Here is a 21,985-nt window from a genome sequence, read left to right as displayed (position 1 = left end):
CCCCCCCCCCCCACAATACCTCTCTTCTATTTATTGATTTTTATGTGGTGCTGAGGATCAAATCCAGGGCCTCACACATGGGCAAGTGCTCTACCACTAACATCTCCAGCCCATGCATGCTTATGAACATAATTGCCAATTCACCTAAATGATTTTTGCCTTTCTAGGTTGGAGGTGCCTAAGGCCCTAAGAATGGGCAACAGAGATCATGTACTCAACACACTCTAGAATCCAGTAAAGTGCACCCTGGTCCTATGGCTATGCTCAAGCTTCACTCCAAGGTGCCACTATTGCTGGTGATGAGCAAGCCTCACCTAGAGGACATCTCCCCTCAGTAATAAGGTACAGGGCAAGGAGAGGAACTTAAGTACTAGACACCTTGCTGTGATCACAGAAAGCAATTTCCCTGGCCCTGTGTAAGAACACAAGGCTACATCTGATGCAGAAATAGAAACCTCATTTCACAAGTTCACATCACACCAGCCAGTCTGTTTATCTAAAAGGGTCTAAGAGGAAACCAGGAAAAGTTTAGGACCATAGTCTTCCTACTGGAACCGCTATTCTGGGTGGAAATGTTTCTCATTCCTTGCTCTCCTGCACTCATGTAGCAAATATTTATTTGTACCTTCTATGTGCCAGGCACTGGAGACCAGTGGTGACACAAGCAACAAACAATAGTCAAAAAGCCCCAACTAAAAGCAAGGGATCACCATTCTCTAGCACCATCAAGAATGCGCAGCATGACTCTGGGCCAAGTTACACCATGGTCATGGTTCCTCCATTTGCAGAATGGACATAAGCTGAACTTGCTTATTTCACATGACTGTTTTCAAAACAGGTTAAGGCATAATTAATTATTTTTTAAATATAAATGCTTTATGGAAGAAAGAGAAACAAAGGGAAAGGAAAGGGAAGAATGGGGAGAGGAAAGGAGGGAAAAGAAGGCATTATTTCCTAGGCAAAATTAAAATTCTTTCATATCAAATGGAAAAGAAAGGGAAAATAAAATGGAAAATGACTATGAACCCAGGTTTTTCTCATAGGCCTAGAAGTTTTCACAGAACTTAAGGCTTCAGGTTGATTCATATCCTTCTGTTCTTTCTTCCTGAACCCAGTAGGCCAGTTACTTCACTATAAAGTAATACAATACTCAATTATCAGCTTGGGGAAAATAGAAAGGCATCCTAAGAGATGGCCCCCTCTTCACTGGAAGAACCAGGCATCTTCAAAGAGCAAATCAGCTGAGACAACATAATAACAGACTCATTTAATTCTCAGAATTTAGTTTCCTGCTTGATATTCCCTGCAAATATGGGGCCAGCACACAAATGTCCTTAAAGCTCTAACCCCTGATTTGTCTGAGCAATATCCACAGGCAGCTCAGTCCATCAGAGGTCCAAAAGAAATCTTCTAACCTGGGTCAAATATTGTGGTTTCAAATAGTCACTCAACTCCTCCTTACTGACCCAAACATGACGGCCTTTCTTCCCAGTCTGGGTAAAGTCTCCACTTAGTAGTAGTGCTTTGAAGAAGAATACTTTTGCCCCAAGGTTACTCTCTGTCCGCATTGCCTGGGGGAACTTGAACTTGTAGTGGCCACAAGGTGCATTTCCTAGGAACTTGGCTTCCATGTTGTTTTCTAAGGGAGAAGAAAAAAAAAAAAAAACAGAATTGAAAGATAAGGTTATACTCATCCCCAAATTACAGGATGTCCCTAGGAAAGTCACTTTTCCCCTGAGGTAAAAACCATTCCTAAAAATGAAGACAAGGGCCATTCCAGCAAAAACCCTCCTCATTCTCAATCCAAATGCTTTCTGGCCTGAAGTAGATAGCCTCTGGATCACTCCCAGATGCCAAGCTACCACTTTTAGACTGTAAGTCAGCAATGCAATTAAAGTAGCACTATCTGGGAATCAGAACAGCCAGACACTACATTCAGTCCATTCACCACCTGTCAGTGAAGGACCAGGACACTTCGTATCTAAAAAGCAAAGTTCGCCCACATTTAAAAGGGATATCATGTGCAAAGCACAAAAAGATCCCCAGATTTGTAGACAGTTTCTGCAGTCTATAACTAGAGTTAATAACCCTAAGCCAAGCTTTCAAGGGATGAAGAAATGATGGATTAATTACTACATAGCATCTGATTAACTAGCTAGCTAAATGGAAAAACAGAGTTAGATCCCAAACTCAGTCCTCATATCAAAATTGATACCGTAAATTAAAGATTTGGCAGAAATTTCAAATTTCTGTAAAAGATTTGTACATTCCAGATGATGGCTTCATGATCAATTAATTATTTCTGAATCCTTAAGTTTTTCATTTAGAAAATCCTAACCACATTAGAAGAAAATGTGGAATACTTCCTGAATCATTATTGATAAAGGAAGCCCCTTATAAGCAAGACAAAAAAAAATTCAAATACATAAAAACTTATATTTGTCTAAATAAAAACTAAATCTTTCTTTAAGAAAAAAAAAAACAAAGCACATAAAAATCAAAGACAAGGGCTATGGTTGTAGCTAAGTGGTAGAACACTTGCCTAGCACATGTGAGACACTGGGTTCGATTTTCAGCACCATGTATACATAAATAAAGGTCCACTGATAACTAAAAAAAAAAAACTTTTTAAAAAGGGGAGTCTGAAGGTAGTGCGCCCCTGGGTTCAAACCCCAATACTGGGAGGGGAAAGATAGATAGATAGATAGATAGATAGATAGATAGATAGATAGATAGATAGAAGAAACACTTAAGAGAGCAGCAACTCAGGAGAGTGGGGAAAGAGAATCATAAATTCAAGGCCAGTCTGGGCAAGATCCTGTCTCAAAAAAAAAAAAAATTTAGAAATCAATGAGGAAAAAAAAATTCAAAAGAAAAATGAACCAAGAATATGAACAGGAACTTCACATGAAAATAAACATTAATAATTAAAGAAGTACAAATTAAAACAATAATAGCATATCATTACAGTCAGGTTCTAAATCCATGGATTCAACCAACTATAGGTTGAAAATATTTGGGGGAAAAACAATTATCTCTGTACTGAATACATACACACTTTTTTTCCTTGTCATTAGTTCCTAAATAGTATAGTATAACAACTATTTAGATAACATTTCCATCATATTAGGTATTGTGAGTAATCTAGAGATGATTTGAAGCACACAAGAGGATATACACAGGTTACTTGCAAATACTACACTATTTTGTAGAAGGAACTTGGCACATTTGCAGATTCTCATATCTAGGGACAGGGTGGGGTCAGGAATCAATCACATACAGATACTAAAAAACAATTGTAAAATTAATTTTTATACTATATTTGTTAAATACCATTAACCATATAAATAAACTGAAACTTACCATAATAAATTTTAAAAAGTTTGATCTATACTCTACTTGGGAAAAACTGGTACCTTCAATATATTATGGGGATATAAATGAATATAACTGCCATTATTTGGCAAGAAGTATCAATTTTAACCATACATACATACATACACTTAAACCACTCCATTGCTAGAAATTTATCTTCCCAAACATAACTTATTTGCCCATGTGAGCAAAGATGAGTACCCAAGGATGTTCACTGCAGCTTCACTTGTAAAAGCAACGAACTTTTTACACAAGGTAGTATCAATGTATTATGAAACAGTATGCAGGTGTTAAAAACACTTAAACTTAGTCTTCATAAACTGATCTGGAAAAATGTTAAAAAACTATGTAAGGAAAAAGGAAGTGTGTGTATATGCTTCCATTATGTAGAAAAACAGAAGTATAAAATACTTAGGTGCTTAAATATGCATAGAAAATTTCTTAAAGAATACACATAAAAAAATCTGTTACTGAAGGCTGCCTCTGAAAAGGGGAAATTACTTCTTATACCACATTTACCAAATACTGCTTGGTAATTTTTTCATCATACACATGAACTGCTTTTCTCATGTTCTTTCTTAAAAAAGCACTACTAGTATTAGATGAAGAATTTATATATGGTATGAATTCACATACAATACAAAATCTTGCAGCAGATATCTGTGGTAGAATCATACTAGATTATTTATTTACGCTTTTCAGAATTTTCCAAACTTAATTCAATAATGCATGTTGCCTTTCTATGATCTGGAAAAGAAGCAAATCAAAAAGATAAAAATAGCTCATTATACATATAAGCAAAGGATCTGAATAGGCAGTTAAAGAAAAACATAGCCAATAAACATGTGAAAAGATAGTCAATCTCACTAATAAACTGAAAATAATCCAACAGAGATGATTTTTACTAACTGGAGAGGCAAAAACTAAAAAGGGACTATTTCATGTGTTGTTGAGGTCTAGACAAACTGGCATTCCCATATACTGAAAATGTCAACTATTACTTACCTACTTACTAGGAGACAAGTAAACAGTACTTATCAAAAACTTAAGTATGCATACCTTTCACCCGTGAATTCCACCTCTAGAAATTCCATCTTGCAGATATTGGAAGTATGGAGTCAGCGGGGAATGTATTTCCACTTTTCTCACATATTGTTTGAGCTTTTCTTTGCCTTTTTAATTATGTTCTATTATTTGCTACTTTAGTTTGTGTAGACATTTGCAATAAATCAACATATTTTATATGCAGCTAATAATATAAAAATCTTTTAGTATCATTTATATATTTCCCTTAACATATATTTATTACAATGGGAATATGAAAAAGAGGGAAGAGTAGGACCAAATAAGAACCCCTTCCATGTGACACACAGAAGACAGAATTGACCAGATATGTCACAGTGGCTTGATGCAAAACATCGGGCACAAGGGTTCTGGCAAGAAACCCAGCTATCAGTTTCAATGTGACAGCTGTGTGACTGAGAGGAGCAAAGCTTCATACGTTCCATTGTTCCTTGCTGTCTCCTATAGGCCAAAGAGGACCGTGGTGGGAAGGGGTTAGGGGGCATACACTGCTAATGCTTTGCGAGGAGTCTTATGCTGGTAGCAGGTCTGTCAAGTGGTTGTGCACCACAAAATCCATTTACTCAACAAACACTCAGCAAGCCCCTACTTTACTGGGAGCTGAAATCATAAAAAAGAACACATACTGGCCAGACTTCGAGAAATTCAAAATTCTGGTTGGGGAAAGAAATATAGTATATAATAAACAATTATAGTGCAATGGCATATGTGAGAGAGTATATTCTCCACTAGAAAATGAGGTCCTAGAGAACAGGGATAGTGCCCAATTCATCACTGTGACCCCATTGCATGGAAAGAACCCAGATGATGGAAAGCACAGAGTAAATGTCTGGTCTTCTGTATAAAGTGCACAGGCATGCACTGTGGGAACCCAGGAGCAAGAGGCACTCTCTCTAACTAGAAGCTCAGGGAAGGTTCCACTACAAAAGGTATACAGCATATGAGCTAAGTCTTACAAATTGAGCAGCCAGGCAATGGAGGACAAAACCATTCTGTCCAGGGACCAGCATGCCCTAAAGCAGAAACGTACAAAAGACTACATTATTTATTCAAGGAATGTAAAAGCTTTACTAGGTTAGAACCTGGAATATAATGAACTCAGCAAGACAGAAGACTATCGAGATCAGGACCACAGCAAAAAGGATTTTTAGGCTATGCTGAAAAATTTGAATTTCTATGAACAACCTTTAAAGAATTCTCTGCAAAGCATGACAAGGGATTTGTGTTTCAGGAAGCTCATGCTAGCAGCATGGAAAGGTATGACACAAAAGCAAGGGGAAATTCTTTGGCATCCCCTTCAACCATCTAGTATAATGGTTCCCAACCACTATAATTTTGCTCTCCAGGTAACATTTCACAGTGTATAGATATAATTTTGGTAGTAGATGGGAATAGGAATGAGGTTGTGCTTTTGAATTGTGTGGGCAGAGGCCAGAAATACTGCTAAACATCCTACAGAATAACCCTTTATAAACATCAGTATCCATTAACCTTCCCACTCCTTACTCTTAAGCCCTTTATCACAATCAGCCTATAAATCATCTGGTTGAGTCTGAAGTGAATCCTGTAGGTTTCTGAGGAACTCACCTGAGAGTGCAGACAGGGTTCGCTCAGCTGTCCCTCGGAGGGTCTCCCCAGGCTGCCATTCTGTCTGGGGCAGCATCCAAACATCCTCATCTCCAAGCTTCTCTCTGACTAACAGAATAAGGTTCCTGTCTAGCTTCCGGTGCAATGAGGTTCGGTCATTTTTTTTATCAGCTTCTATGAAGAAAAGGGGGTGAGTAAAAGCAAGAAGGTGTGATCATCTGGGACCAATGAGCTTTGAGTTTTAAAGTTTTTCTTTAAGGGAATGTCATAATCCTTTCTCTCAAAGAAATTATAGCCAAATTTCCCCTCTGACCCATCTCTTTAATTCTAATTCTGACCTCTTTCAGGGTATAGTCTCATACTCTTAAGGAAACTGAAAAGTAAAAAAAGGAAACCAAGAGTTGAACTCATCTACAAAGTAAAACATACTCTGAGCCTTTAAAAAAGAAGCAACAACCATAACTCAAACACAACTGCTTAATTCAACTTAACACTATTACTGATCTAACTAACCCACACTTTCTCTGTTCTTCAGCCTGCATCTGTAAAACAAGGACAATAGAACCCCCGTCCATAAAGGTGATTTCCAGGGCTGGGGCTGGGGCTCAGTGGCAGAGTGCTTGCCTAGCATGTGTGAGGCACTGGGTTTGATCCTTAGCACCACATACAAAAAAATAAATAAATAAAATAAAGGCATGCTGACAACTACAAAAAAAAAAAAAATTAAAGAGCAATTTCCAATAAAACACAGAACTAGAAGAAAAAGGCCTACTTTAAACCACTCTCTGTCCCAGAATGGGAGTTAAACTCAGACAACATTCATAAAGCTTAACTAAGAGAAAAGGCTACCCCAACATTCTTACCCACCCCCCACTCAAAAATAACATGGGCCTTTTAAAAACCATATTAGGGTAGATGTGAGGAATTGGGAAAATAATTTATTTTCCTCAAAGTTGTTTTGTAACTTAAAATTGTTAGGTCGGTGCACACCTATAATCCTAGCAGCTCAGAAGGCTGAGGTAGGAGGATCATGAGTTCAAAGCCAGCTTCAGCAACTCAGCGAGGCCGTAAGCAACTCAGTGAGACCCAATCTCTAAATAAATTACAAAAAAGGGCTGGGGATATGGCTCAGTGATTAAGAGCCCTGAGTTCAATCCCTGGTACCAAAAAAAAAAAAAAAAAATTGTTAGTTAAAACACAAAGCAGAGGCTAAGTAATTGTCCTATATTTGGGAACCAGAATACCCCTTTCACTTCTTTTTTTAGACTAAAAAGATCATACCTGTTATCCGAGCTCCAGGTTTGAACTGTAGGAATTTCTGTTCCCACATATCTTCCAAATCTTGCACAAGCAATATATCCTTTTCATCTTGCTCTTCATCATAAAGATCAGCTTTCTTCTTTGCCAGTCGCTGGGCTTCATCTAAAGCACGAAGCTCATGGTCTGAATATAGGCTGTTTTCTATCTCTATCTAGGAAAATTAAAAAGACAAACAAAACTAGGAGAATATAACAAAGCTATAGCATCCTTGATAGACTCAGAAGTTTATCACTTAATATTACTAGACATACAATTAAAACACTGAACAGAGAGAAAACAGAGACAAAGAAAAAAGGTCACCTGCACTTAAGCATAAGTTACATTTGCCAAAATGTCAGAATGTGATTGGGGATCAAAACTGCTGCAAAGAACAAAGGAATGGGACAGGCATTGCCTGCCTACTTACCATGCTCCAGTCATAGTGGTAGTCCTTGATCATCACCTTATTCATCAAGGACATTCCTGCCTCAAGGACTTTACAGAAGTTGCCCTTTCTTCCTAGAGTGTTTTCCCTTGCTTTTTTCTCCTAGAAGAATTTCTACTCATTTGTATGATCTCAGTTTAAATTTCACTCTCTCAGAGAGACATTCCTTAGCTTGTCCATAAAATAAAAATTTAGATGTCCCTGTGAAGCACTTTCATAGAACCGTTTTCCTTTAAAATATTTATCAGAATCTGCAAACAGTCATTTGATTATTTGGTTATTGACTTCTCTCCCCTACTCCACTGAACTCAAGGTCTCTGATAACCAGAACTAGTCCTGTCTTACTACTGCATATCTGTCATTTAATACATGTCTGATATATGCTATGAACATCTGTAGGGTATGAATATGCCAAGTGAGAAAATTAATAAATTTAGCAAAAAACACAGAATAAAAGCTTAAAGCTATCAGTAACCTAAGACAAAACATCCCAGATTCTGGGGAAACCTAACACCCTTTAATCACTGTATGTGGAGACTTAACATCTTCACAGCCACTACACTCAGCTTTTACCCGTATTTCCTCCCTTGCCCTTCACAGAAATAACCCGGTGAGGTAAAACAGAGCAGACTCTATCGCAGGCATCTCACAGATGTGCCCACTGTCTCCTATACTTCATTCTAAACACTCTTCACATCACAAAGATTGTATCCCCTCCAATCTATGAGTTCCTTTTAACAAGGATCGATTCTTGTTCGCGACCAGATCCCTACTGTTATGAATGAACAAAAAAGAATCTCCAAAAAACTGCCCCAACTGACAATAATAAGGCCATCAAAAATAAAATATTTGTTAAACGCCCATTACGTACCAACCCACCTTAATAAGATTTGTTTCATCCTGCAGACAAGTGTACGGAAGTTCAGGGTAGTGAAATGTCTTGATCAAAATCACACAGACTAAATGGTGCCAGAGTCAGAATGGAACCAAGGCCCGTGAGCCGTTATTACCTCCCCTTGTACCTGTGTCTCAATCCTACCTGCTGTAGCAGAGCTGCCATCTCTTCCTGCAATGGGGTCAGCGGCTTGGAAATGAGCGGTGGTCGCTGCAGACACAACGCGCCCAACAAACGCCATGGGGATTCCCTTTTTGAGGGTGCGGCCTCAAGGACCAGGCTGCGAGAACCCAGGCTACTTGCCCATACCCTTTCGAACCTCCGCAGGCCCCTCGCCACACCTGACAGAGTCCGCCTAACGGACATCGCCATCTTTCTCCCTTCCCACAATGCATCGGGGCTCCAAACGGAGTCCTCAACCAACCCCATATTCCCATAAGGCAACGCGCATGGCAAGATCAGGAAGAGTACTATCCCAAGAACTATTGGAACAAACCATTCCGATATGGCGGGTGGTGCAGGTGAAATTCTCATATTAGAACATTAAAAGGGGAAGCGAGTCCCAGGTGAACATGTAACTATAGTTTTCATAGAGCACTTAAATTTGAATAAAAATACTTAATGGGCCTTTTAGAGAGCAATCAGATGACTTTCCTTTCTGTACTCTCCACCACAGGCGCTCAAGGTGCTGGCGTCACTCCAGCTACGCCGGAAGCGGCCGACCGGAGCTGACTGGGGTCAATTCAAGTCATGCAGGTTGTGAGAAACGCGGGGTCGAGGATCTTGCAGTCATGGGCGCGGACCTCGACGATCGGGTAAGAACGATTGCCTTCTGGAGCCTACGGCTGTCTTCAGGACTGTTCTCCTGACAGTGTTTTATGTGTTACTTGGGCTCCGGTGGCCGGTAGGCCGGGGCTTTTTTGAGCTTTCTTTCTCCGCAGGGTTGTAGTCCGAGGCCCATCCCGGACTGTCCACACCGGAGCCCAGTTACTGCAAGATGCGGCGGCCAAGCCGGAAGTTGAGGAGGTAGCTCCGAGCCAGAAGAGCTTCAGGTGAGGGCCACTTCTGGTCCAACCCTTGGGAAATACGCACCCGTGCAGAGTCAGAAAACCGATGAATTCCCACTCTTGTCATTTGACATCTGTGGGACCTTGTGCAGATCTCTCTGAGTCTTATGGAAATTATAAATGAGATGAGCTCTGGCACAAAGTAGCTTCACAGTGAACATTAGTTGGTTGAATGACTGAATGTCAGAATCTGTATAACAAATATGAGCTCTCTTAATCCTTTTGAAATGAATTTCATGTCAAATTAACAACCTCCCTCCTCAAACACAAAATGCGAAGAGTGGGGTGACACACCATGGAACAGATTATCCTGCATTTCTTGGAGTTGATTAAAGGTCCAGGGTGAGTTTTGTGTTCAGCCCTAGAAACTGGCACCTTGCTTCCCAGCAGTGCCACTACTTCTATGTGCACGGAGTGTACATATCCACTTACCCTCACATCCAGTACAATGCTAATTGCTGTATATATAAAAGACCATTTCCCTCTTTAGTAGCATAGGGTCGTCCAAGAAAGGCATATGTGCAAACGTTTTCACCATAATCTGATTAACAGTATAATGGAGTTAGAACTGGTTGGAAGTATAAAAGAATAAGTATCCACTCCCAAAAAAATCATGCAAAATTATGGTAAGACAGTAAGCTTAGTGAATTGAATGGGAATTCAACTGGACAAGATAAAAGGGATCATTGTAAGCAAAGATAACAGTCTGTGAAAAGGATGCCTCATCCTTCCAAATAACTGGCATTACACTTGTGTGCTACCATGCCTGTCATGGTAAAGGTATTTTCTGTCACCCTAGAGATTTCATACTCTCCACTGCAGACAGTAAGGAGCTGCTGAAAGGATTTAAACCAAGAATCTGTTGCAATCATTCATTCAACAATGCCAGGCACTATTCAAAGTGTTGGGGTTATAACCCTGATCAAACAAGCAGGGCTTCTTTTTTTTTTTTTAGCCCTGCTTCTATGCAAGTTAAATTTTAGTGGGCAGGATACAGTAAATAGAAAATAAGTAAAATATGGGAGTTATAACAGTGGGAGGTAGGGATACCAGCAGGCATGTTAAACAACATTCTGTAGGGCTCACAGGCCATCTCTAGAACTTTAGCTTTTACTGAGATGGAAAGCTGCTGGGGAGTTGAGTAGATGGTTGACATGATCTTGCTTACTTTTTAAAGTGAGTCTATTTTCTGTGTTGATATTAAATCACAGGGAGCAAGGAGTTAGAATAATAAATAAAAATAAATCAGGCAAGAAACAATGGAGGTTTGGACCACGGAGATGGCTATGGAAGTAACATAAATAGACTGATTTGTTAATATAAGGTGTAAGAAAAAGAAGAGTGAAGAAATACTCCAAATTTTGGGGCCTAAACAACTGGAAAGATGGAATTTTTATTTTATTAATATGGGGAGGACTGCATGAGTTTAGGTTTGGCTGGTTAAATTTGAGATGCCTAGTCACTAAATGGAGATATAATGAAGTCTGTTAGAGATTAGAGAGATGTAAAAGAACCAGCAAGAGACAAGGAACCTCCAGAGAGGTAGTAAGAAAACCAAGAAAGTTTTTGTTGTTGTTGTTTTTCGTTTGTTTGTTTTTAGTGTAGTCAAATGGGAAATCAGTGTGTCAAACACATTGATATGATAGGTGGGTGAAAATGTCAGGATTGCACATTGGATTCAAGTGTGGAGGTGGCTGGTGACTTTGATAAGAGCACGTTTAGTGGAGTGGTAGAGGCTACTGTCTGATTAGAGTGGATGCAAGGAGAATAGAAGACAGGAAAAAACATGAATATAGTTAGTTCCTTAAGGAGGCTTTGCTGTAAGATGGAGTAAAATAATGGGCAGCTCAAGGAATCTTTGGGTTCAAGAGGTTTGGGTTTTTCCTTAGATTTTAGATATGACAGTATGTTTTGCTGCTAGAATGATGCATAGAGAAGGGAAAGAATGAATACTGAAGTGGAACATTGCCGGAGCACTGTCCTTGAGGGACTAATAGGCAAGTGGAACATGGTGAGGGGATAGACGGCAAAGGCTGTGGGCACAGGTGTTTGGTAGTGGGAGCCAGAAGAAATTCTGATTGCTGCTCTTTCTCTGTAGAGGTCATCAGCTGGCATTGAGGAAACAGGAAGGAGTTGGAGGTTTAGGGAGACAAAAGAAGGAATAAAAGAGTCATCCAGAAAAATTGAAGGGTAATTGGACTAGGGATGATTGCCAGGCAGTGCTGAGTGCCCACCTGATGCTAGAAGTCATTCAAATAGGGTAGTGATTCTCAATGGGGATTGATTTTGCCCTCAGAGGACTTTTTTGCAATGTTTGACAACATCTTTGGTTATCAAAACTTGGGGACAGTATTTAGTGGGTAGAGGCCAGGGATGCTGCTAAATACCCCACAATTCACAGGGCAGCCTCCTAAAACAAAGAATTATCTTGCCCAACTGTCAATAGTGCTGAGGTTCAGAAGCCCTGGTAGAGAGGTAAGTCAGCATTGCTATGTATTTGCACAGCTCAGAATGACTGGCAAGGTGGATTTGACCACAGTTCAGGATTTGCTAGGAGAATACAATGAAGTAAGAGGAAACGTCATCAAGAGTGTCTGCAAGGGAGTAATTGTCAGAAATTGGCCACAAGATTTAGTCTAGGTGAGGAGAGAAGTGGGGACATGAGGAGTGTGAGGGACAATGGAAGGCTGGTAGGGTTATTGGATTGTAAATCCTTGTGAGATTGAAAGATCCCAGAGTGAAGACAGCAGGGGAAGTGAGTGGGTGTGTCAGGAGGTAGTTGCCAGAGAGTGTGGTATTTGAAACCAAAGTTATGATGGAGTTACAAGTATTGGTAATGACAAAGGTTAGGTGTGACCAGGGCAGTAAGAAGCCAAAGTAGAACAGAAGACATGTGATCACTGAAGGAAACAATGTTTAGAAATAGAAGCCAACAGGAGTTTTGTTAAGGACCACTAAGCCAGGAGCTGTGGTCTTTGCCTTTTTCTACATTTGTTTGCATTTTTAAAAAATTATCTCTGGCAGCAGTTACAAAATGGTTTGCCTCTCTACATTTTCCTGGTGTGAGTGTAAATAGAAAGAGGTAAGCAACCAGTACCAAAAAGCTTTGTCTTTTATGTTTAGGGACTTCCTTAGATAAACCACTTGTTTACACATTGAACCTGGGAGGTTTGAATGCCTGATCTTGCCTATGCTTTCAATTAAATGGCTCAACATCTGAATCCTTCCTAGTTCCAAAACCATTCTATCTACAAAAGGCATTACACTGCTTACACTCAGACTTAGTAGGTTTGTGTTTGTTGACCCCCAAGTCAACAGGGGATAATTATCAGTAGGGAAATGATTATCATTTCTTCCCCCCGCCACCCATATTACAGGGATTGAACCCAGGGTCATTTTACCACTGAACCACATCCCCAGCCCTTTTTTACTTTTAGACAGTCTCACTAAGTTGCCCAGGCTGGCCTTGAACTTGCAGTGGTCCTGCCTAATTCCCTGAAGCCAGTGGGATTACAGGTGGGTACCATCACGCTACACCCAGCTGAAATGATCATCTTATAAACGTTAATGTCATCTACAAGATTCACCCAATTTCCATCCCAGCATATAGACTGATAAGCCAAAGCATGAGGAGGTTCTAAATCATCTCTAAGATCAGATCCACAGGAAAGAATACACTTGTAACTAATGTGCTATTGTTTTGTTTTGTTTTTGAACGTTTCTCTTGGAAAGCCAGTAGGGCTGAGGGAGAGTGGCAGAGTTCATTGTAGTTAAAGTCAAGCATGGCTGTGTGAAGTACAAACATGAGTCTGATGTGAGTGTACGGGCAGAGTAGAACAGTGGGTTTTCTCCCATCTGCAATACTGAATGACATCCATATGTGTTTAAATTGTGAAAAGCACAACTTTGTAAGTAAAACTCACAACTAAAGCAGATCTCCTAGGTCCACCACCTGACTTCTCTTGCCGACCTTATGCTCCTATTTGTATCTGAGCTTCTCCATCTGAAAATAAAAGAGTACTTACCCAAAGAAAACTAGAAAATAGATCAGGCAAACCCAAAAGGTCTTGAACTCAACCACAATGTCTAGGCCAGTGCTCCCAACCCTTAGTGCACATCTGAGTCACCTGGAGTATGTATAAATAGGTTCCCAGGCCCCACCCATCCTTAAGTCTGGGTGGCATTAAGCATTTGGATGCACCCAGGGGACTCTGCTATTCAGTCCACATTGAGAGCCGCTGGTCTGGAGTTGGGGTTAGCAAATTATGGCCAGTTGTCTGTTTCAGTAAATGAAGTTTTATTGGAACACCCATACTTATTAATTTGCTGTTGTATATGGCTGCTTATGTGATAGCATGACAGAGTTTAGTAGTTGTGACAGAAGCCAGGCATGGTGATGCACACCTATAATCCCAGCTATTCAAGAGGCTGAGGCAGGTTGGAGTGAGGATCTTGAACAGAAACTTCCTTTTTTTTTTTTCTGTTATTATTCAATACAAAACAAAAAAGGCTAAATATATACTGTGAAAAAGGCCTTCTTCTAACAAAAGATCAGATCCTCCTTCAGCTTTGCAAATTTTTAAATAAAATCATATTGAACATTTAAAAAAAAAAGAGGCTGAGGCAGGAGGATCTCAAGCTATAGGCCAACCTGGACAACTTAGCAAGAGCCTATCTCAAAATAAATTTTTTTTTTCCCTTGGAACCAGGGATTGAACCCAGGGGCTTAACCACTGAGTCACAGCCCCATCCCTTTTTTTCATTTTTTATTTTGAAGCAAGTTCTCACTAAGTTGCCCAGGGCCTTGCTGACTTATTGGTCTCAAACTTGCAATCCTCCTACTCAGCCTCCTGAGTTGCTGGGATTACAGGCATGTGCCATCACACCCGATTCCAAAATAAAATTTTAAAAGGGCTGGGGATGTAGCTCAGTAGTAGAACACTTGCCTAGGGTGCGCAAGACACCAGGTTTTATCCCCAGTACCATAAATAAATAAATAACCCCCTTGGCCTGCCAAACATAAAATATTTTTATCTGTCTCTTATGTGCTAATGTCTATAATTCTAGGGTATACTTGGTTGTAGTTGGACACAATACCTTTTTTTTTTTAATTTATTTTTATGTGGTGCTGAGGATCAAACCCAGGGCCTCGCACATGAGCATTTTACTGCTGAGCCACAACCCTAGCCCGTGGATTTTTTTAATAATAATGATGAATGTTAAAATTACTTTATCTCATTTTTATAAAGTATAGATAAGATATTGTTGAGTTGATGAAACAAGAAACAGAAGTTTGACTATTTTTGAATTGCAGAAAAAGTAGTCCATAAAGGACTTGAAAGCAATAATATAATTATGCTACCAGAGACAAGAGGAGGTAAGGAGTATCAATTAAATTTCCTTTTCTTATAGTAGAAAGTTACTCCATATGTCTGAGGTCAACAAGCTGAGAAATAGCCCCAGGCTGGGGATGAAACTCGGTGGTAGAGTGCTCAGCTAGTACTTGTGAGACCTTGGGTGATCCCCAGCACTGCAAAAAAACCTAAGAAGTACTGTGTTCACAAATATTGGAAGAATTGAAAAGGAATGGTAGGGGCAGCTGTCTTCAGAGTAGGACAGGGCTGTTGTCTTTCATCTGGGTTCATCTGTGCCATTTGATTTATTAATTTCTTTAACCATGTGATGTATTTCTTTGATTTAAAAAAAACAGGGCAATTTTAAATAAAATGTTTTTTCTACTTGCAGCATTTACCCTCCAGTTCCAGGCCAGGAGAGCTCTCTGAGATGGGCAGGAAAGAAATTTGAGGAGATCCCAATCGCACACATTAAAGCATCCTACAACAAGTAGGTGGGAAGGGAAGCTGTTCCACCCCTTGTCGGGGTGCGGGTCTGGGTGCTGTGTGATGATGCTAGAGCTGGGGTTCCCCAGGCAAATACCTCTTGTTTGGGGAAAACAACTTTTGTCTTTACAAAATTTCCTTAAGTTTTATGAAAATATGAAATACACAATCTCTTTGCCTTCTTGGGAATAATATTTCCTGGTCCTGCTTAAAGGTTGTTGGAGGGACTATATTAGGGACGATGGTTCCACTAATATGGTGGTGCACACCTGTAATCCCAGCTATTCAAGAGGCTGAGGCATGAGGATCTCAAGCTGAGTACTAGGGAATGGGGTGGATGAAATATGAATAAGAGAGATTTATAAATACCTTATTAATAAACTAACCCTTATATAAAACTTAAAATACATGCTCTCCCTTTAATGTTTGGGCCACTATGCACTGACCCTTGCCTTGTAGGGGCTACCTGCAAATAGTAAATTCAGAGTGACAAGACTGGTGTTCTTGTGTGGCATATAAACAGATGTCCAAGGTGTTTGGTCATGTGTGGACTACAGAAACATTGCTGGCGTTAGTGACAACCTCACAGATCAGGCCCCCACTTGGAAATCTGTATTTGGTCACAGCCTGACCACCAGGCAGCTTAAAGAACAGTACAGGAGACTGTAGTCACGGGATAGAGTGTGTGGCAGAGGAAATGCTGTAGGATCCATCTGTTGGATAAACTTGAAATGAGAGCAACTGGATTTTTTTTCCTTTTCCCTCTCCCCGTCTCAAACTATTAGGGACACAGGTTAGGTTCATGCTTTTGTGTAAGTGTCTCTCCTCTTTCTCCTTCTCTTCCTCCTCCTCTTCCCCCCACCCCTAGATGTCTCAGTGGCATTTTCTACACATCACTGTTGAGGTCATCTCAGAAACAAGCAATGATCTTACCCTTCTGTTCAAGATAGAAAATGCAAGAAGCCCTGGCAGGGGGAATGGCAGCGCTGAGCCAGGCCAACAAGCAACTAAGCCCAAGGCCGCCTCCCAGAGGAGGCCCATACAACAGCTTCTACTCCCCTCTGCTCTGAGCTTCCAGGCAGCTCTCCAGACCAGAAAATAGGGGGATGATTACTGAAAGGGAAACAGAAGGCATGTCTTAGGATTTCTAAAAATGATTCTTAATTGTAATTTAACATTTTAGAGATAATTAGGGAAAATGTTTCACTTATTTAAAATTACTTTTGATCACGGAATAGAGTGTCATAATAAGCATAAGAATTATCCAGTGTGACAATTTGATTATGACAATCGTTTTGTGGGTTTTGTTTTAGTATTCCTTCTGTTTTAGATGTATGAACTGAAATATTTGCAGATGAAATGATAGGTGTGAGATTTGCTTCATAATCATTGGTGACGGGACTAGGAACAAGGTTTATAGGCGAAGCTAAATTGGAGATGAGTTGGTAATTGAAGCTGAGTGATGAGTCCCTGGTTCATGTACTCTTTTCACTTGTGTAGGGAAAGCATATTTGAAACTTTCAACGAGAAAACTTTAAAAATTCCCTGGTAATTAAACATCTAATTTCTTAGGAGGGGGGAAAACTAAGACAAGGACATCACACCTAATTTAAATGCCAGCTACAGGGAAGGCACTTCCTCTGGTGATGCTTAACCACCCTCAGATTGTGGAGCTCTCTTCAGATCATATGACTTGTCAATTTTCTATTAGGCTTAGGGGATGATTCGACCCTTCCTAATACTTCTTAAAGGGATTTAAAAAGCATTAAACTCAAGATAAAGCAAATGAATTTCTCTTTCTTACTCGGGCTTCTAAGGGCATAAGTTAGGTCTCTTTTATTTCCCTGAACAATAGTTACATCCATTTTGTCTCTTCTTCTTTACCCAGCACACAGATTCAGGTGGTCTCTGCCACTCACCAGCCCCTGGCCTTTGCTTCCTGTGGCACAGAGGGGTTTCGGAATGCCAAGAAGGGCACAGGCATCGCAGCACAGACAGCGGGCATAGCTGCAGCAGCAGTAAGTACACATGCTCTGTGGTTCTGTCTCAGTGTGTTCCACTCTTTGCATGACTGATCAGTGCAGAGGATTCTCCTTGGTCATTCAGAAGCAATGAGGAATTTGCAACCCTGTTAGATACCCTGACTCTGCAGGTAGCTTGAAGAGGTCTATGTGGCAGGGTTCTCTCTCTTTTTTTTTTTTTTTTTTCTTTAAGCTTCATTAGAGGTAAAACACTTGGTTGTTTTAGGAGTAAGAGTCAGGGTGCTAAAGGCTAAAGAACCAAAGACCCTTCAATTTAAAGACCAGAAGGGTGAGGAAGGGATGATAGTACTCTACCTGGGGAACATGTGGCTTAATGAGGACTCACACCGTACCAGTTCCACCATGAAGTGTAGTAGATTTTTCTAGAAGCAAGTTGTCAGTGTGCTGCTATTGAACAACTATTATGTTCCAGGCAATTTTAATTTATTACCATAATTCTTCAAAAAGCCTTTAGTATTATCTAGTTTTTCAAGAGCCAGTTGAGAATCTGAATGTGTGTGACTTTAAAGCCAAGCTGCAGTTCAGTTCCCTGATTTGGATCTAGATTGGCCCATGACCAAAACCTGCATAGTTTCTGCTATAACAGAGGCCTTACAAATGAAAACCTTGACCTTCAACTAAAACTCGATATCCAGAGATGTTGATTGCTATATAATAATGATCATCAAAAATCAAAATGCTATAAAGGTCAAGTAACAGTGGCTTCTGCATGGTAAGTTATGTGTGTTTTTCAGTTTCTAGAAAGAATTGCCTTTATAATCAAGAAAGCAAAATTTAATTAATACTAATTAACACTTTTATTTTTCATGGTGCCGGCCCTTTGTACATGCTGGACAAGTGCTAGATCACTGAGCTCCCCCCCACCCCCGCCCACCAGCCCTAAATAACACTTTTTAAGTGGGTATTTAGAGTCAGTCTTGAAGTTCAGGGTGGTACCTCATGGTCTGAAATTCTACATTTGTGAACCTGAGAAGAATCTGAATGATATTTCAAAATATCCATTAGGTGGCGATACTATCCTGAGTGAAAAGATCACAGTCAATTTAGTTCTTTGACTTTTGACATTCTGTGGTCTCTGCTGACTCTGTTCTCCACTGCAGCCATCTCTGCTTTGCTTCCTTCTCTGATTCTGCCCCACTTCTTACTTCTGTAGGTACCATTTCTCTCTTGCCCCACCATGGCAGTAGCAAGAGATTGGGGTGCAGTAACCCAGGCATTAACCACTTGCTGCTTCTTTCCAGAAAGCTACAGGAAAGGGTGTGACCCATATCCGAGTGGTGGTGAAAGGCCTGGGGCCAGGGCGCTGGGTAAGTAACCTCAGTTCTCCATGGTGCTTGTGCTTGCTTTAGTGAGAAAAATTGGGGCTTGAGAACTAGGTGTAGAGAAAGTGTAAAAGTCTCCATTAGTGGATTCCACGGCATGGCTTCAGGTTTCTTTCTGTTGTTCCTATAATTTACTGGGCCCCTCAAAACAAACTTAGATCACTTAGTTTAATTCATCAGACCCTTTTGAGTGACTACTGGGTGCCGGGCCCTGGGAATGGTTCCCCAGGGACCACCACAAACAGATCCCTAAGTGAGTGAGTGCAGTGGTGAAGCATGTGCCCAGGGCACTGGAGTCTGTAGAGGGGTCCCACACCCTGCAGGGACATCTCTCTGACTTTACAAGAATGAAGAGGCCTGTGTGTGTGGATATTCCAGGGAGAGGAAACTGCTCAGGTGAAGCTACAAAAGATCCTTAAGTTGCGCCAATGTTCTACAAGAAGATTTTGTCCTCAGTTTATAAAGCATAAGATGGGAAGTGGCCAGTGTGATTTGAGAAGCAGGCAGTATTGAGAGATTGGTTAAGGGATTTGGGCAAGAGAGTTTTGTGAGAGTAGAATTAGATCAGGATAGTAGGTATCCCAAGCCCTGTTCTCCCTTCCCTGCAGCACCCCATCCCTCTCAACCCAGGCCTGAGGTCCTGGGTCATCACTTCTGCGACCACACCAATCTCCTGTTTTCTGCTTCCAGTCTGCCATCAAAGGACTGACTATGGGGGGCCTAGAAGTGATCTCAATCACGGACAACACCCCCATCCCACACAACGGTTGCCGCCCTAGGAAGGCTCGGAGGCTGTAATGGGAAGAAAGCCTGCTTGGAGCCTGACCTCAAGTCTCACCTTCAGCTGGACCTTGTAGGAAGCTCCTGGCCAAGCTGCCTCCAGAAGAAGGCCTGCTGGAGACCCGTCTGGCTCTCACACAACGAGCTCTGCCTCCGCATACCACAGCCTTTGCCGGCTTCTCCGACAGAGGGGAATGTGCCCCACAAGCAAGTTCAGACCTCTCCTGCATTGTCAGGGCTAACTTTAGCATGCCCGCTAACTGTGAAGTCTTCTTCCATCCAGAGGTGGACAGCAAAAAGCTCTCCATCGGGAGCCAAATTACAAGTCACATGCTTCTCTCGTACACAGGAGAGCTGAAGGGGCATCTGAGGCCCGGGCTCCAGTCTCTGCTTTGTGAAAATAAAAGACCATCTGTACCATCTGTAGCAATTGTGAGTTTTTACTCTTGGAGTAACAAACTAATCCCACTTCCTCCTAAAAAGACTGTGAACTGAAGCGAAACCTTCAATGGAAGGGTTAAAGTGTAAATTTGAGCTGCTCTTTACCACACCCCTTCTTTAGTTTCACATATTTCTATTATAACCCCTCAACCAGGGTTTCCAGAGCTCATCTTACAAACTTTTCATACTAATGGCCTGTAATTTGACCCCAAATGGAAAGCATTTTTACTATCCTTGGATTCTGACAGAAGATTTCAGTCAGTGCACATGCTTAAAGTTAGCCCCAACAGTACAGGATGGTTGTCTGCAGTTCAGATATTCTGGTAGTAGACACAGATTCCCCACCCTCAAGTGGCAGTTCTTCATAGACTTTGACAGTCCCAGCACCCAGGAGGGAGTATATCAAAATGGAGAATGGTGGGCTTAGAAATGAGAGAATTTTCTAGAAACTACGGAAGATGGCAGGATGGGCTGTCCTGTACATTAAGCACTGCTCCCTGAAATGGCTTCCCAGAGGGGAAGGCACTGTGGAGTGTACCTCCATGCCCTGCCAGTTGAGCCCCCAGAATCTGCCTGTACTCATCATAGTGAAATCCACAAATACCCCTTCACATTGGCAGGAAGAGCTGTTAGAGGTAGAGAAAGGGAAAGACTAGGAACCCAGATTGGAGCTTAGAAGGAAAAATGTTTCCCTTCTACCTTATCTTATTCCTCAGTAGGATCTATCAAGACTATCTCGAGACTAATGACTAAATAAACCTGACTGGAGGTTTCTACTTTTAAAGCCACTACCAAAAAGGAGTTATATTCTTTTTACCATAAAACTACATATAGGGGATGTGGGTGTAGATAGTAGAGCACTTGTTTAGAGTGTATGAAGCATAGGATTCAATCCCCAGCACTGAAGACAAAATAAATATATATATAAACATTTTAAACAACTGCTATACAGTAAAAGATGTGAGAATTTCTGTAGCAGTTATATCTATGAAAGTAAAAGTAAAGATTTCAAACACAATATGGGTAAAAGGGGGGGTTTTGTTCCCTGTGATTTGATATGGTTTGGCCTTTATTCAGGTGGATAGAGGGCCTAGAGCAGTTGGACCAAAGCATCTCCCCTGAAGACTGGTCAAGCAAGGCAGTGTTTGTTTACCTAAAGTAAGGCTGCCATTCCCCTGCTGCCACCAGCTCTCAGCAGTAGGTATGTCCTGAGAAAACGGTAGAATGTGTACTGGTGCTTCCCTCAGGCAAAGACCCACATTTGGGTCCTGAGTGTTTGCACAAGCAGAGTGTTGGCATAAGCATGTGTGACACGCATCCTTGTTTCCTGGCAGCAGGACACTGGATAATTTCTATGCGTATATTTGCAGTTTTGCTTCTAAAGCTGGTGGCACAAGGCCTGGCTACACCAGAGATATCTGTCCTACACAGCAGAAGTACGAATCCAATCTCTTTCAGCATAGATGGGGTGTTTTTTCAGCCTTTTGCCAAGGCCATTACCTGACACTGAGATGTATGATCACTGCCAAAATAAGCCAGTTTAATACTAGAGTCCCTGGTTGCTACCAGAATGTCACTTGGCACTTAGGGAGAAATCACCTCCCTGCAACCTAGCTCTGAGGTGCCCATTTTTAAAAAATGTATATATATCTTCCCACAGGCTCCATTATTCATTTTATTTTATTTTTCATTTTGGAAGGACATGTTGCTTGTTAAATCTGGATACTATCAGCTCAAAGTGATGGAGTGGTCATTGCCAAAAGCAAAAACTGTCCTTTCAGCCAAATTGAGCCAACAGAGGTTAGCCAC

General features: G+C 41.0%; 2 protein-coding genes across 5 annotated transcripts in view; one reads left to right on the top strand and one right to left on the bottom strand.

The window, feature by feature from the left end:
- Mrpl46 (mitochondrial ribosomal protein L46) overlaps positions 1-9,118 on the bottom strand; it is a 14,508-nt gene extending 5,390 nt beyond the window's left edge. The window contains exons 1-5 of one of the 4 annotated variants that reach the window (XM_015493098.2): positions 8,829-9,118; positions 7,327-7,516; positions 6,046-6,219; positions 5,415-5,471; positions 1,253-1,639 (exon numbers count right to left, since the gene is read on the bottom strand). In XM_015493098.2, the coding sequence (XP_015348584.2) occupies positions 1,638-1,639; positions 5,415-5,471; positions 6,046-6,219; positions 7,327-7,516; positions 8,829-9,113 (708 nt within the window). In that variant the 5' untranslated portion in view covers positions 9,114-9,118 and the 3' untranslated portion in view covers positions 1,253-1,637. Of the gene's footprint in view, positions 1-1,252; positions 1,640-5,414; positions 5,472-6,045; positions 6,220-7,326; positions 7,517-8,828 lie in introns of those variants that run through there. The other 3 variants (XM_048790282.1, XM_015493097.2, XM_048790283.1) reach the window with 3 other exon arrangements.
- A 6-nt stretch (positions 9,119-9,124) lies between these two features.
- Mrps11 (mitochondrial ribosomal protein S11) lies at positions 9,125-20,161 on the top strand. Its single transcript, XM_015493099.2, has 7 exons — positions 9,125-9,250; positions 9,361-9,499; positions 9,626-9,736; positions 15,497-15,595; positions 17,480-17,609; positions 18,875-18,940; positions 19,646-20,161. Exons 2-7 carry the CDS (start codon positions 9,435-9,437, stop codon positions 19,751-19,753), a joined length of 579 nt encoding a protein of 192 aa, XP_015348585.1. The 5' UTR covers positions 9,125-9,250; positions 9,361-9,434; the 3' UTR covers positions 19,754-20,161.
- Positions 20,162-21,985: the final 1,824 nt, after the last annotated feature.

Source organism: Marmota marmota, unplaced genomic scaffold (genome assembly GCF_001458135.2).
Source record: "Marmota marmota marmota unplaced genomic scaffold, marMar, whole genome shotgun sequence".
Lineage (NCBI taxonomy): Eukaryota > Metazoa > Chordata > Mammalia > Rodentia > Sciuridae > Marmota > Marmota marmota.
The sequence above is the reverse complement of the archived record's forward strand: the minus strand, read 5'-3'. Positions and strand labels throughout refer to the sequence as shown.